Here is a 12,585-nt window from a genome sequence, read left to right on the forward strand (position 1 = left end):
TTAGCTATGTGAGGCTAGAGGCCATGATATTGGATAATGCAAGTATGGAGATTTTAATCAGGAGACAAATTCTCACCAGTAATTCAAACAGAAAAATTTACTGTGAAGAATTATTATTTATTGAAAAGTCTTTAATCATTTATCGCTCAGGAATTGCAAATTAATACAACAAGGAGATATCACCATATGCCTGTTAGAGTAGCTGAAATCTAAAAGCCTGACAGTACCAATTTCCTGGCAAGAATGCAAAGCAGCAGAAGCTCTCATTCACTGCTGGTCAGAATGCAAAATGGTGTTGCCACTTTGGAAGACAGTTTGGCAGGTTTGTACAAAGCTAAACATAGTTTTACCATATGATCCAGTTATCCTAGGTGTTTACACAACTGATTTAGAAGTTTTGTCCACACAAAACCCTGCATGTGAATGCCTATGCAGCTTTATTCCTAACTGCCAAAAATGGTGGCCAAGATGTCCATCGTTAGGTAAATGAATGACAAAACATGGTACATCCATACAATGAAATATTGTTTAGAGATGAAAAGAAATGAGCTGTTCAACCACTAAAAGACACGGATCCATCTTAAATGCATTTTGTTAAAATGAAAGATACCAGTATGAAAACGCTATATGCTGTGCGATTCCAATTACATGACTCTCTGTAAAAGACAAAACTGTAGTGGTGATTAAAAAAAATTTGGTGTTTGCCAAGGCGAAGTGGGAGGGTTGAATGGATGTGAAGCACAAGTATTTTTTAAGGTAGTGAAACTTTTCTCTGTGATACCATAGTTGTGCGTACATGACAGTATACGTTTGTCAAAGCCCACCAAACTTTTCAGAAAAAGAGTGAATTTTATTAATACAGATGTTTAAAAAAAATCATTTATAAGGTAGGGGGAATACCAGGATGGAATGTAGAGTGTAACAATGTAATCTCTTTTGCAGTGAAGGGAGTGGGGAGAGAGTTGCTGACTTAGGTAACTTTGGAAATGAGTCTGTAAGACTAAAGTCAGAGAAATTGTACACAGTGTATATAAGAACTGCAGTCTAGTTCATAAAGTTGTTTCCCATGGGGTAGGGCTTAAAATACTGCTCTACGTGAATACTGAGGAGAGCCAGATTTCTCATTGTTGGAGTGGGAGTTTGTCGATGAGCAAGGGGAAGAAGCATCCATGTGGTAATGGATTAGAGTTGGAGATACCAGTTCCAGCTTATGTTTAGCTTAATATAGGTAACAGATCATTGCATACAGAAACATCTATAGTTATGTGTATATATATGGAACATACATTTCTTTGTTTTGTCTGCTTAAGGGCCTAGAAGCAAGGGCACTTAGTATCAAGGAGCCAAACCTAGTGCCCAGATCTTCATCTCTAGTAAAATTCTCTAATAAAAGGAACCAGGGCTCCTTGGATTCTAAACTCCCTGATTCTAAAACTGGAAAAGAGAATATACAGTATGAGCCTGGAGAATGATGTGCTGCCAGAAAGTAACCAAGTGCTAAAAAAATAAAAAGCAAAACACACAGAATGATGGGAATATGTCAAATGGACACAGGAACCAACTGAAAGATCTCTTAATGGCCAAAGCTGAAGCAAGTTGAACAACAAAATAAAATAGTATTGAATGGGCTTCCCTGGTGGCGCAGTGGTTGAGAATCTGCCTGCTAATGTAGGGGACACAGGTTCGAGCCCTGGTCTGGGAGAATCCCACATGCCGCCGAGCAACTAGGCCCGTGAGCCACGACTACTGAGCCTGCGTGTCTGGAGCCTGTGCTCCGCGACAAGAGAGGCCGCGATAGTGAGGCCGGCACAACGGGATGAAGAGTGGCCCCCGCTTGCCACAACTAGAGAAAGCCCTCGCACAGAAACGAAGACCCAACACAGCAAAAATAAATAAATAAATTACTAAACTCCTACCCTAACATCTTAAAAAAAAATAGTATTGAATTATAATCCAAAAATATAAATGTCGATGAGTCTGCGTTAGTACAAATGATTGGGTGAATGAGTGAGAATAGACAAATCTCTCATACTGAAAAATTTCAAATGGTATGCGTAAATGCTCCACCTTCAAGGAGGTGGATCAAGGAGGTGGAGCATAACTCCCCACCCCTTAAATGTGGGATGCACACAGTGACTTTCTTCCAAAGGGTACAGTTTGGAAAGGAGAGGAAAAGTAACTTTACAGTGGAGAAACCTGACAAATACCACCTCAGCCAACTGATTAACAGGTCAACATTGAGTGATAAATCACATTGTTAGTATATACACTTGATACGAGGTGACAAAAATGATACTTTGTCTCTCACATCTTCCTCTCCAAACCCATAATCCCAGTCTAGTCATTAGAAAAACATCAGACAAACCCCAGTTGAGGAACATTGTATAAAATATCTGTACAGTACAAAATCCCTGTACAAAATTCTTCAAAATTGTCAAGGTCACCAAAACCCAGGAAAGTATAAAAACTTGGAGCCAAGAGGAGCTTAAGGAGACATGATGTGAGTATGTCTAGGTGCCCTGGATGGGCTCCTAGAACAGAAGAGGTCATTAGACAAAAACTAAGAAAATCTGAATTAAGTATGGACTTTTGTTAATGTATCAATTTTGGTTCATTAATTATAACAAATGTACAGTACAAATAGTAAGGTGTTAATAATAGGTGTAATTAGACGTGATATATGTGGGAATTCCTTGTACTATCTTCACATTTTTTTGTAAATCTAACACTGTTCTAAAAATAATTTATTTAAAAATAAGCAGTAAATTCATTATATATTAATCCACACACACAAATGGTTGTCAGGCTGTTAACTATTAAGAGGAGTGAAAGAGTACTGTGAAGAATACAGGAATACAGAATGAAGGGAGCAGGTCCTGTGAGCAGGGAGAAAAGCCCCTCCATGTTATGCTTTGTAATGTTCCTCCAGGGCCCTCTGGTTATAAGCCTACCTGTGCAGCATATGACAAAAGAGAAATGTTTACAGAGTGGGGCAAACTAGAATACATTTGGAGATGAGGAACAGTAAATTGATAACTGAAACAGGCTATTATGAGAGTGAAGTAAATCACTCAAGAGAGACTATAAAGATTGAGAAGATGCTCTGGAGAGACCTAAGGTAACTGACAGGTAAGGAGTATAGGGAGGGAAAAGATATCTGAAAGGCAAGGGGGATAACATTGCCTGTTGAGAGAGTTTCAAAAAATGTCTATTGCGTTTAGCAACATTACTTTTACTGGTGGGCTTGGTGAAGCAGCAACCCTGATGAGTTTATATATGAATGAAATTTATGGGAATAATAACAGTGACTGCAAGCAATTCTATCTTGACTCTAAAGGTGAGACACAGATAAGGTGATAACTAGTGTTGACTTTTTAAAAAAAATTGGGGGTGTGGGATGGGTTGTCAATTGAAGAATGTAAACTGTCAAGGCGGAAATGTTTGCTGTATTTCTAGTATCTAGAATGGTTCCAAATATGTTCAATATATATTTGTTGCATGACTGGATAAGAAATATTTGAGCACTTAAGTCAAGGGAGAAGTTGAATATGTAGCTTTTTCCAAGTAATGTTTTATTTTTATTTTTTTTTTATTTTTGCGGTACACGGGCCTCTCACTGTTGTGGCCTCTCCCGTTGCGGAGCACAGGCTCCGGACGCGCAGGCTCAGCGGCCATGGCTCACGGGCCCAGCTGCTCTGCGGCATGTGGGATCTTCCCGGACCGGGACACGAACCCATGTCCCCTGCATCGGCAGGTGGACTCACAACCACTGTGCCACCAGGGAAGCCCTAAGTAATGTTTTATTGAACAAGGTTTCTGAGGAAACAGAATATTGAGGAAGAGAGGAAGAAGAAAATGTCAAGAAGGGGGCATGGTTGGGGCATGGTTAAAATGTTCAGCATTGGCATTATTGTACAAAATATTAAATCTTTTTCTTTTGACTTTATTTTCATGCCTTGTATAAATTAACTTGTACTTTGCTGTTTGCGCTTTGTTTTTATCAATGAAAACATTGTAAAGCTTCCTTTGGGATTATGTCTCTTATCTATAACAGTGCTAACTTCCCTTTCACAAGATCAAACATAATTTGAGATCATTCTTGCATAAAGCAAAGTATGCCTGCATTTAACTTAACTTTTCCTCATCTTTTTATTCAGTCTACAAATAAGAAACCTCGAAAATCTCCAGGAGAGAAGAGTAGAATTGAAGCTGGAGTTAGAGGAACAGGCCGTGGAAGAGCTAATGGGCATCCTCAACAGAATGGTGAAGGGGAGCCTGTCACATTATTTGAAGTGGTGAAACTGGGGAAAAGTGCAATGCAGGTAAATTTTAAGTGTTTTTTTTTTTAAGTGTTTTTATCGTATTAGTAAAGCAATACAGTCAATAGCATGGAACCTATTCGTGTATATATTGACATTTTATATACTCTTGTTGATTGTGTAATCAAGAATTTTATTAACTTAAAAGTTTTTCTTTGCTTGTTTTGTAAAAGGTGTCAGGAAAGGCATTTTTTTTAATAGTGAGTTTAAGATTACAAAGTTTAGATTACATTGTGCTGAGTAAAGTAACTTGCATGTAACAGGAGCTGCCTAAGAATTTTTATTGCCTTAATAGTATGTGTTTTTTTAAGAATTTGACTTAATATAAGTAACATGTGTATTGAAGAATATTTGAAAGAAGAAAAGGTATAAAAAACATTCCTAAGAGTGAATTAGGAATAACCACAGTTAATATTTTATGGTTATTTGTGTGTGTGTGTGTGTGTGTGTGTGTGAGAGAGAGAGAGAGAGAGAGAGAGAGAGATCTTTTATAACCTTCTTACTCTTTTCTCTCTCCTCATTGACTCAACAAATACCATTAAATAGTTTAGAAGAGCATATATTCATTGGCTTCTTACTAATTCATTACAAGGATAAACCATGATTATGTGTTTCTTTACATTTTTTTCCACTATTTTAAAACTTATCATTTGTATTTACTTCCCCACATCATTTTTTCATTTTAAAGTACTAGAGGTAAAATTATTTTATTATAGAATATTTCTTAACTGTGTGGTAATAATACCATTTTTACTCTCCAAAAGTTGTACTAGTTTAGCTTTCACCAGAAGTGTAGCTAGCAGTTGGATACTTTATATTTAAGAATTATTTGACAACATAGGCAAAGATGGTAATTCATTATTTTAATTTGCATTTTTTGATTACTGATGATTATATGTTAAATCTTTTAATTTGATATCTGCTCATTTTTGATACTTCATTTTCAATTTAAGTCTGAAATTTAGGTAATTGATGAAACAGATTTATTTTTAGACCTAAAAGCAGGCAAGTTTTCATTAGAATACCTTCTATTTTTTAACCTGTATTTCCCTTTGAATTCCTTAAGGGAGTTTAGTGTTTACTGCTTCTTATGTATGTTACCAGATTGATGTGTTCAAGAATCCTGGAATTTGTATGGGAAGGGAAGGAGGTGGAGTGGTGGGATGATGCTAAATAGTAAAAGAAATACTGAATTCCCAGTTACCCAGAACAATGGACAACCTTAGATTACATAAGTATAATTTTAAAATATATTAAGTGACGTGTAGCCATTAAGCTTGACAGTTTCTTTATTATACTGTAATAGAAAAATTGTTAACAAGCTACAGAAATACTATTTTTGATTTCTGTTTATTGCCTCCCACCCTTACATGGAAACACAAGCAGAAAGATGAAGGGAATTAAATTTAAAAACTGCATTTCAGTATTTTGCTTTTCATTTTTCATGCAGAACTTTATTTTTCCAACTTTTACTTAATATGAACAAAATCTTCAATATTTAATATGAACAAAATCTAGTCATCTGTATTTGATACACACTAGCGAGTAGTGTACGTTTTTTCTTTTTTGCCCAGTATCTTCTATATTCTTCATCCACATTACTCTTCCCTGTTGCTGTTTCCATACTTTACTCTCTGCTTAAATTCTTTTGGATTCATGTTTTATGAAAGGTAAAGATTAGTAGTCAGAGCCTACTGCTACTTGCATAATTTGGTTTTAAGTCACTTTTTCAACTTTTTCTCACTATTCTTCTATTGAAGTTGACCCTAAGCATTTTCTACTTTGCTGTAATTTTTTATTATTCTTTTATGTTTTTCTTTCCTAGCTATATTCAAATTAATCTACAAACTTCTGTAATTTTTTTTTTTACTCAGCGTTCTGTTGTAGGCATTTTTTCCCATGAATTAACCTTATAATTTTAAATAGTTATATACTATTCCCTAATGTGGCTGGGCCGTGATTTATTTAACCAGTTTTCATTTGGGCTGCTTTATTGTTAAAGAAGAATATAAGTATATTTAAGATAACTATTTAAGAGTATTTAAGAGTAGTTATTTAAGAGTAGTTTAAGAGTATTTAAGAGTAGTTATTCTATTAAACATAGTACTTCTTTGAATATCCTTATATATCCCTCTGAAATGTGCACGTGAGAATCCTTTGTAACATAAATTCCTGAAAGTGGTTGCTGAGCAAAAGGAATGCATGTTTAAAAAACTCTGTTGCAGGTCTTTTATTGAAGCTGGCACACTAAGTGTTTATTACCTCTTCACTTCAAACATAAAGTAATGAAAGATAAAATATTAAAAAGAGGGTAGACATTAATGAATTTAGAAACTAAATGTTTCTGTGGTTTATATAGAAGAAAAACTACCTGGTGATCAGGATTGGGCTTAAGGTAGCAGAAGCAGGCACTTGTAGCCAAGAGTTTGGCTCTTGTGTGTTAAAAAGATGAAAGGTGCTTCATGAAGGGTAGAGGAATAGAGTTAGGCTTAAACGACATGAAGCCAGGGCCTAACACGTGACTCCATACTTGTAAAGGAGACTGAAGAAAGCCGCTGAGAACTGCTGCATAGGCTAAGGCTTATGACTAGGGGGATTGTATATCTCAGGTTACCCTTCAGACTCTAGTTTATGCTTATCATCCATGTAGTTATTAGTAGAGACTCCTTTAATACTCAAGAGGGTCCTAGTTTGGGTAATAACTTATACTAAAACCCCACTTTTAGAAAATCATGGGCTGAAGGAAGGGAGAGGACAGACATAGTCCTTATAACCAGGTCCTGAATTAAAATGGCTACTTTCTTGGTTGGAGACTGGGTCTGTAAAAATCCCCTGTATCATCTTAGACCAAGAAGTTCTTTCTAAGTCCACTATATGATCTAGTTGTGCAGTGGAGTGAGTAGAATGAGCAGAGATAATCACAAAATCATTGGCTAAGGAGGGATGAATAATAAAAGAAATAAGTATATTTAAGATTCTAGAGAGATGAAAGAAGAAATTCTATCTAATACCAAATAGGAAATAAACTTAGTAAATTGGTTTTACTGAGGATAAAAAGCTACATTAGATGCCATCAAAGGGAGAATTGAGGAATTGGCATTCATTAGGAATTCATTTAGAATGTAGCCCAGAGAAATAAAAAAGTAAATATGAAAGAGCAGTTGAGTGACTTTGGTGTGGATTGAAAGGGTTCCAAAATATGCAGGGGAAGAATCCTGAGGGAATAGTAGAGACATAGTTTTTGAAGAGGTAGTTTTGTAGAAATTTACAGTCACATTTCCTTGGATCTAGAGTTCATTCTCAGGAGTCAACAAGATAAGTGAAAATCATCACACAGCTAGTAATAGTACAGGCATTCCTTGTGTTTTTTGTTTTTTCCTGCACTTCACAGATACTGCATTTTTTACAAATTGAAGGTTTGTGGCAACCCTTTGACAAACAAGTCTATCAGCACCATTTTTCCAACAGCATTATTTTTTAATTAAGGTATGTACAGTGTTTTTTTAGGCATAATGTTATTGCACACTTAAGAGACTATAGTATAGTGTAAACATAACTTTTATATGCACTGGGAAACCAGAAATTCATGTGACTCTCTGTATTGCAATGTTTGCTCTATTGCGGTGGTCTGAAACCAAACCTGCAATATGTCTTAAGGGATGCCTGTATAGTATAACTGTAAAATATTGAGGACTGAAAGAAAGTCTTGAAATATTTCATTAAAGAATGCTTGACCCTTTTCTCTGACTACAGTGCAATAAGGTTGAAACACACAAAATAAATTCCCCTTCTACACTACATTATACTCACAAGTCTGGAAAGGCGCTTTTAAATAATTCATGTGGTAAAGAGGAAATAAACAGAGTTGAAATGTGAATGTTAGTGAAAGTAATGTTAGTGAAAAATTGAGGCCAGCTAAAGCACTACTTGAATAAATATACAGTCTTAAATGTATTACTATTAGCAAAAGTAGTACAAACTTAGAGAAAGAAAAATAGGAAAACTAAAGTAATTAGGAAGAAAGGCATAATAAAAGTAGAAGTGGAAATTAAATAGAAAAAGAAATGGTAGAAACGGTCAACTAATTCAAAATATTGGCAATTTCAGTTCAGTACATTTTTAAGACTTAGAGGTTTTATCTTAGGAATGCAAGGGTGGCTTAATGTTAGAAAATATTTTACTGTTATATAGCAGATAATCCTGGGGGGAAATTGATATAGAATGTTTAGAAAAATCATTTGATAAAATATAGCTGATATTCATAATGAACAATAACTCTTCATGAATAAACGAACAAGAGAGAAGTTCCTTAGATAAAGTTATCACACAAAAACCTTATAGCTCACGTCACGGCACTTTTTAATTTTTTATTTTTGGCTGCATTGGGTCTTCGTTGCTACGTGTGGGGTTTCTCTAGTTGTGGCAAGCGGGGGCTACTCTTTGTTGTGGTGCGCGGGCTTCTCATTGCAGTGGCTTCTCTTTGTTGTAGAGCATGGGCTCTAGGCACATGAACTTCAGTAGTTGTGGCACTTGGGCTCCATAGTTGTGGCTTGCGGGCTCTAGAGCGCAGGCTCAGTAGTTGTGGCGCACAGGCTTAGTTGCTCCGCGGCATGTGGGATCCTCCCAGACCGTCCCCTGCATTGGCAGGTGGATTCTTAACCACTGCGCCACCAGGGAAGTCCCTCACATCGCGGCATTTTAAAAAGGGAAATTTAGATGAATTCCCAGGAAAAAGCACTAGAGTATAACAATTGAAAAGGAAAATACAACATTTTCCGTATTTGCAGAATATACAATTGTCTATGTAGGAATTTCAACATAAACTAGGGTATTAGAACTAATGAGTGATCAGCAGAACTCCTAGAGAGAAAATTAACACTAAAAAAAAAAAAAAAATCAGCATTCTGAACGTGTTAGAGGAAACAATAGCCCATGTAAGAAAATAGTAAGGAAAAATGAATACAATTTTGAGTGGAATAGAATAAAATTCTGTTTCATACTCTTCATATTGAGTGACATAAAAATGTCTGGAAGATAGTGAGAGTCAATAAGGATGTAGAATAACAACAAGTGGGAGTACAAATCTGTGTAACCCCTTTGGAGAAAAATTTGACAGTATTAAGAAAAGTTGAATGACCTATTTTTCATTCATTTAGCAAATATTTAATGAGTGCCTACACGGTGGGCAACACCTTTTTCTCTTTTTTATGTCTTTCTTTTTTTAACTGAGATACTTTGAAGAAAGGGAATTCAATTCCTAGTTGTAACCTTTAGAGAAATTTTTGTGTATTTTTATAAATGAGGCAAATACAGGAATTTTTATTGCTACTTTGTAATAGCAAAGAGAAGAAAAGGAAGTAAAAAATGTCTATGAACAGGACAATTGATAAATAAAATGTGGTATATTCAAACACTTCAAATGAGTGAGCTAGAGCTCTAGGTACCATTATAGATAAATTTCAGAAATGGATTTTAAGGGACAAAGCAAGCTACATAATGATACATAGTATATTGTACTGCTTATATAAACACATATCTAAGTTTATTTAACATCAAGTTTATATTATTGGTTACTTACTGAGGAGATAGGAGAAGGAGAATGGGATCAGATGGGTGTATGTGGGGTACTACAGCAGTTACTGAAAAAGAAGCAGAAAGAAACAAATATGGCTGTAAAGTATTAAATGTTGTTGAAGCTGGATACCTTCTTGTCTATCTTGTTTATTTTATTTTTTGAAATAAAAATGGATAGCATTTCGGAAATGCCCCCCAAAAGGAGGGCTTATAATGTCCATATATTTGGAAAATGACCGTATCCCTTCCCCTTTGGAGAAGTGTGAAATGTGAAGGCTTTGATAAGATTTGTGTTAAAGAACCTGGCTGCTTTTATTTCTCCAGCATTCGAGAAACCTTTGATTCCTACAACTATTTATGACCGTTTTCTCTTTTAAGTCTTTTCTCCTTATCAGAATTGTAAAGAATCAGTTTTACTAGCTTAATAGATACTTGTTACACACCTCCTGTAATCAGATGCTGTGCTAGATAGTTCCTCAATGTACAGAAAAACAACCACAGTTTTGCCCTCATGGGAAACAGGTGTTACAGAATACTTTAATAAAACAGATATACTGAGTGGGTTGAAAACTCTGAAAATTCACTTGGGCACGTCTAGAGGACAGGGTTGTGGAAGGTTTGCCTGTATAGCTAAAACTTGACCTGAGACTTGAAAGATGAGTAGGAGTTAGCTAGGCAGTAGCAGAGGGCACTTCTTATAGCAGAAACAGGTCATGCAAAAATGAAATCTCTACCCCTACAAAGAGGGCATAGATGTCCAGTAAAAATAGAGCTGAGAGAAGCTAGATTCTGAACATTGAACGTTTTGGCTTTTTTTGAAATTGGTGGCATTTTTGAAAGAAAATAACATCATACTTAGCGTTTTTAGAAATACCTTTCTGGAAGCAGTACAGGTAGTGATTTGGGGTGTGTAGGGCTGGAAGAAAGACCAATTAGGAGACTTTTTTTTTTTTTCTCTCCCCTTCCAGTGATCCAGTTGGGAAGTAATGAGTTTGCATTTATAGTGTCAGTGAGGGTGAAAAGGAAGAGGAAGTGACCGATTCTATAAATATTAAGGCTGTAGGATGCTTCTGAAGGATGAGAAAGAGGACAGAATCTAAGATAATTCCTAGTTGTTTGACTTGGGGATATTCACTGAAAGGAAATTTTTAAGAGTATAGGTGTTAGTAGATGGGTATGGGAATAATTTGGTTTGGACATTTTGACTTCTAGGTGCATGACACTGACTATATGTTGAATTTTGGAACATTCAAGCTATTAATCTGGTATTTGTTGCTTTAGTAGTTATGAGTTAGCATTTAAGTGAATTTCTATAATCCATTGGCATTTGCATTTTGTTCCTCCAGACTTCAACTAAAAATGTTGGACTACAGTTGCTTCATTCTACAAAAATTCATTGAGAGCTCTTGTTTCAGGCATTGGGTTAGGTACAAGAGATAGAATATGAACTAAACTTGCCTGACCCTTCCCTTCATAGACTTGCTAATCATCGAAGGGAAAGGAAATTCTCCATACTAATCAAATGATCTGTTAATATACTATTATAAACTGTTGATTAATGCTAAGAAAACTCCGTTTGGTCTTAATGTACTGATAATAATAACTTATGTGAATGAGGAATTGGATTCAGCCTATAAATGAAGTATACTTAATAGCACAGTTTGGTCTCCTGTTTGCTTTTGACAGGTGACTATGTGGGTAAAACTGATTTTGTCCATTGAAGTTATGATTGTGAAAGACATAGGTATCTTAGCGGGATAGTCTGTGATTAGTCATTCTCTCTCTTTTAGGGAGGAAACTTTGTTCTGATGTTAAAGAAAAGTATGAACTTTTATAGGACATTGATTTCTTCTAGTCCCCAACTTACAAATGAGTTAGATGCCAAATCTCAAGGTATCAAATGCAGAGGAGTTCTCCCCTAAGATTTGTGTAGGTGAATTTTTTTTTTTTTTTTTTTTTTTTTTTTTGCGTTACACGGGCCTCTCACTGTTGTGGCCTCTCCCGCTGCGGAGCACAGGCTCCGGACGCGCAGGCTCAGCGGCCATGGCTCACGGACCCAGCCACTCTGCGGCGTGTGGGATCTTCCTGGACCGGGGCGCGAACCCATGTCCCCTGCATCGGCAGGCGGACTCTCAACCACTGCGCCACCAGGGAAGCCCCTCTTTAACTCTTGCTTTAACCTAATAACAACCTAATAACATGTGTGATTAACTGTAAGCTAATGTTTTAAAGTGCTTTAGTCCTGATATCTCCCATTTTCCTAGAATGAAAAGTAATATGTAAAATATACAGAATGTTTTAGGGCAGAAGATATAAATTGCTTTTTTCATTTCATAGGTATTTGAAAATCCTCAAATGATAGCTTAATATTAAGAGTGAGTTTTTGATTTTTTGTTTAGTTAGAATGACTCTCTGAAATTTGTGGATGTTTTAACTTGTCCCCAACAATTCTAGCATCTACATAGTTAGAGTAATATACATACTGTAAAAAATAAACCTCAGATATTGGTGACATATCATGATAGACATTAATTTCTCCTATATGTAACCATTCTTATATATGTAATATAAGAATTAGTGGTAGGTGTCTTTCCTTCATATGGTGACTTAAGGATCCATGCTCCTTCCATTTTCTGGCTCCTCTTTCCCTTAGAGCCTCAATGTTGTTTGCATTCAGTGGCTGGAAGGGGAG

General features: G+C 35.9%; 1 protein-coding gene across 2 annotated transcripts in view; it reads left to right on the forward strand.

The window, feature by feature from the left end:
• STAG1 (STAG1 cohesin complex component) overlaps positions 1-12,585 on the forward strand; it is a gene marked incomplete at its 3' end in the record, with an annotated part of 421,944 nt that overhangs the window by 144,995 nt on the left and 264,364 nt on the right. For both annotated transcript variants that reach the window (XM_082655685.1, XM_082655684.1), the window contains exon 4: positions 4,158-4,322. In XM_082655685.1, the coding sequence (XP_082511811.1) occupies positions 4,158-4,322 (165 nt within the window). The remainder of the gene's footprint in view (positions 1-4,157; positions 4,323-12,585) is intronic.

The sequence above is a fragment of the Grampus griseus genome (genome assembly GCF_964374135.1).
Source record: "Grampus griseus genome assembly, chromosome: 5".
NCBI classification, from domain to species: Eukaryota; Metazoa; Chordata; class Mammalia; order Artiodactyla; family Delphinidae; genus Grampus; species Grampus griseus.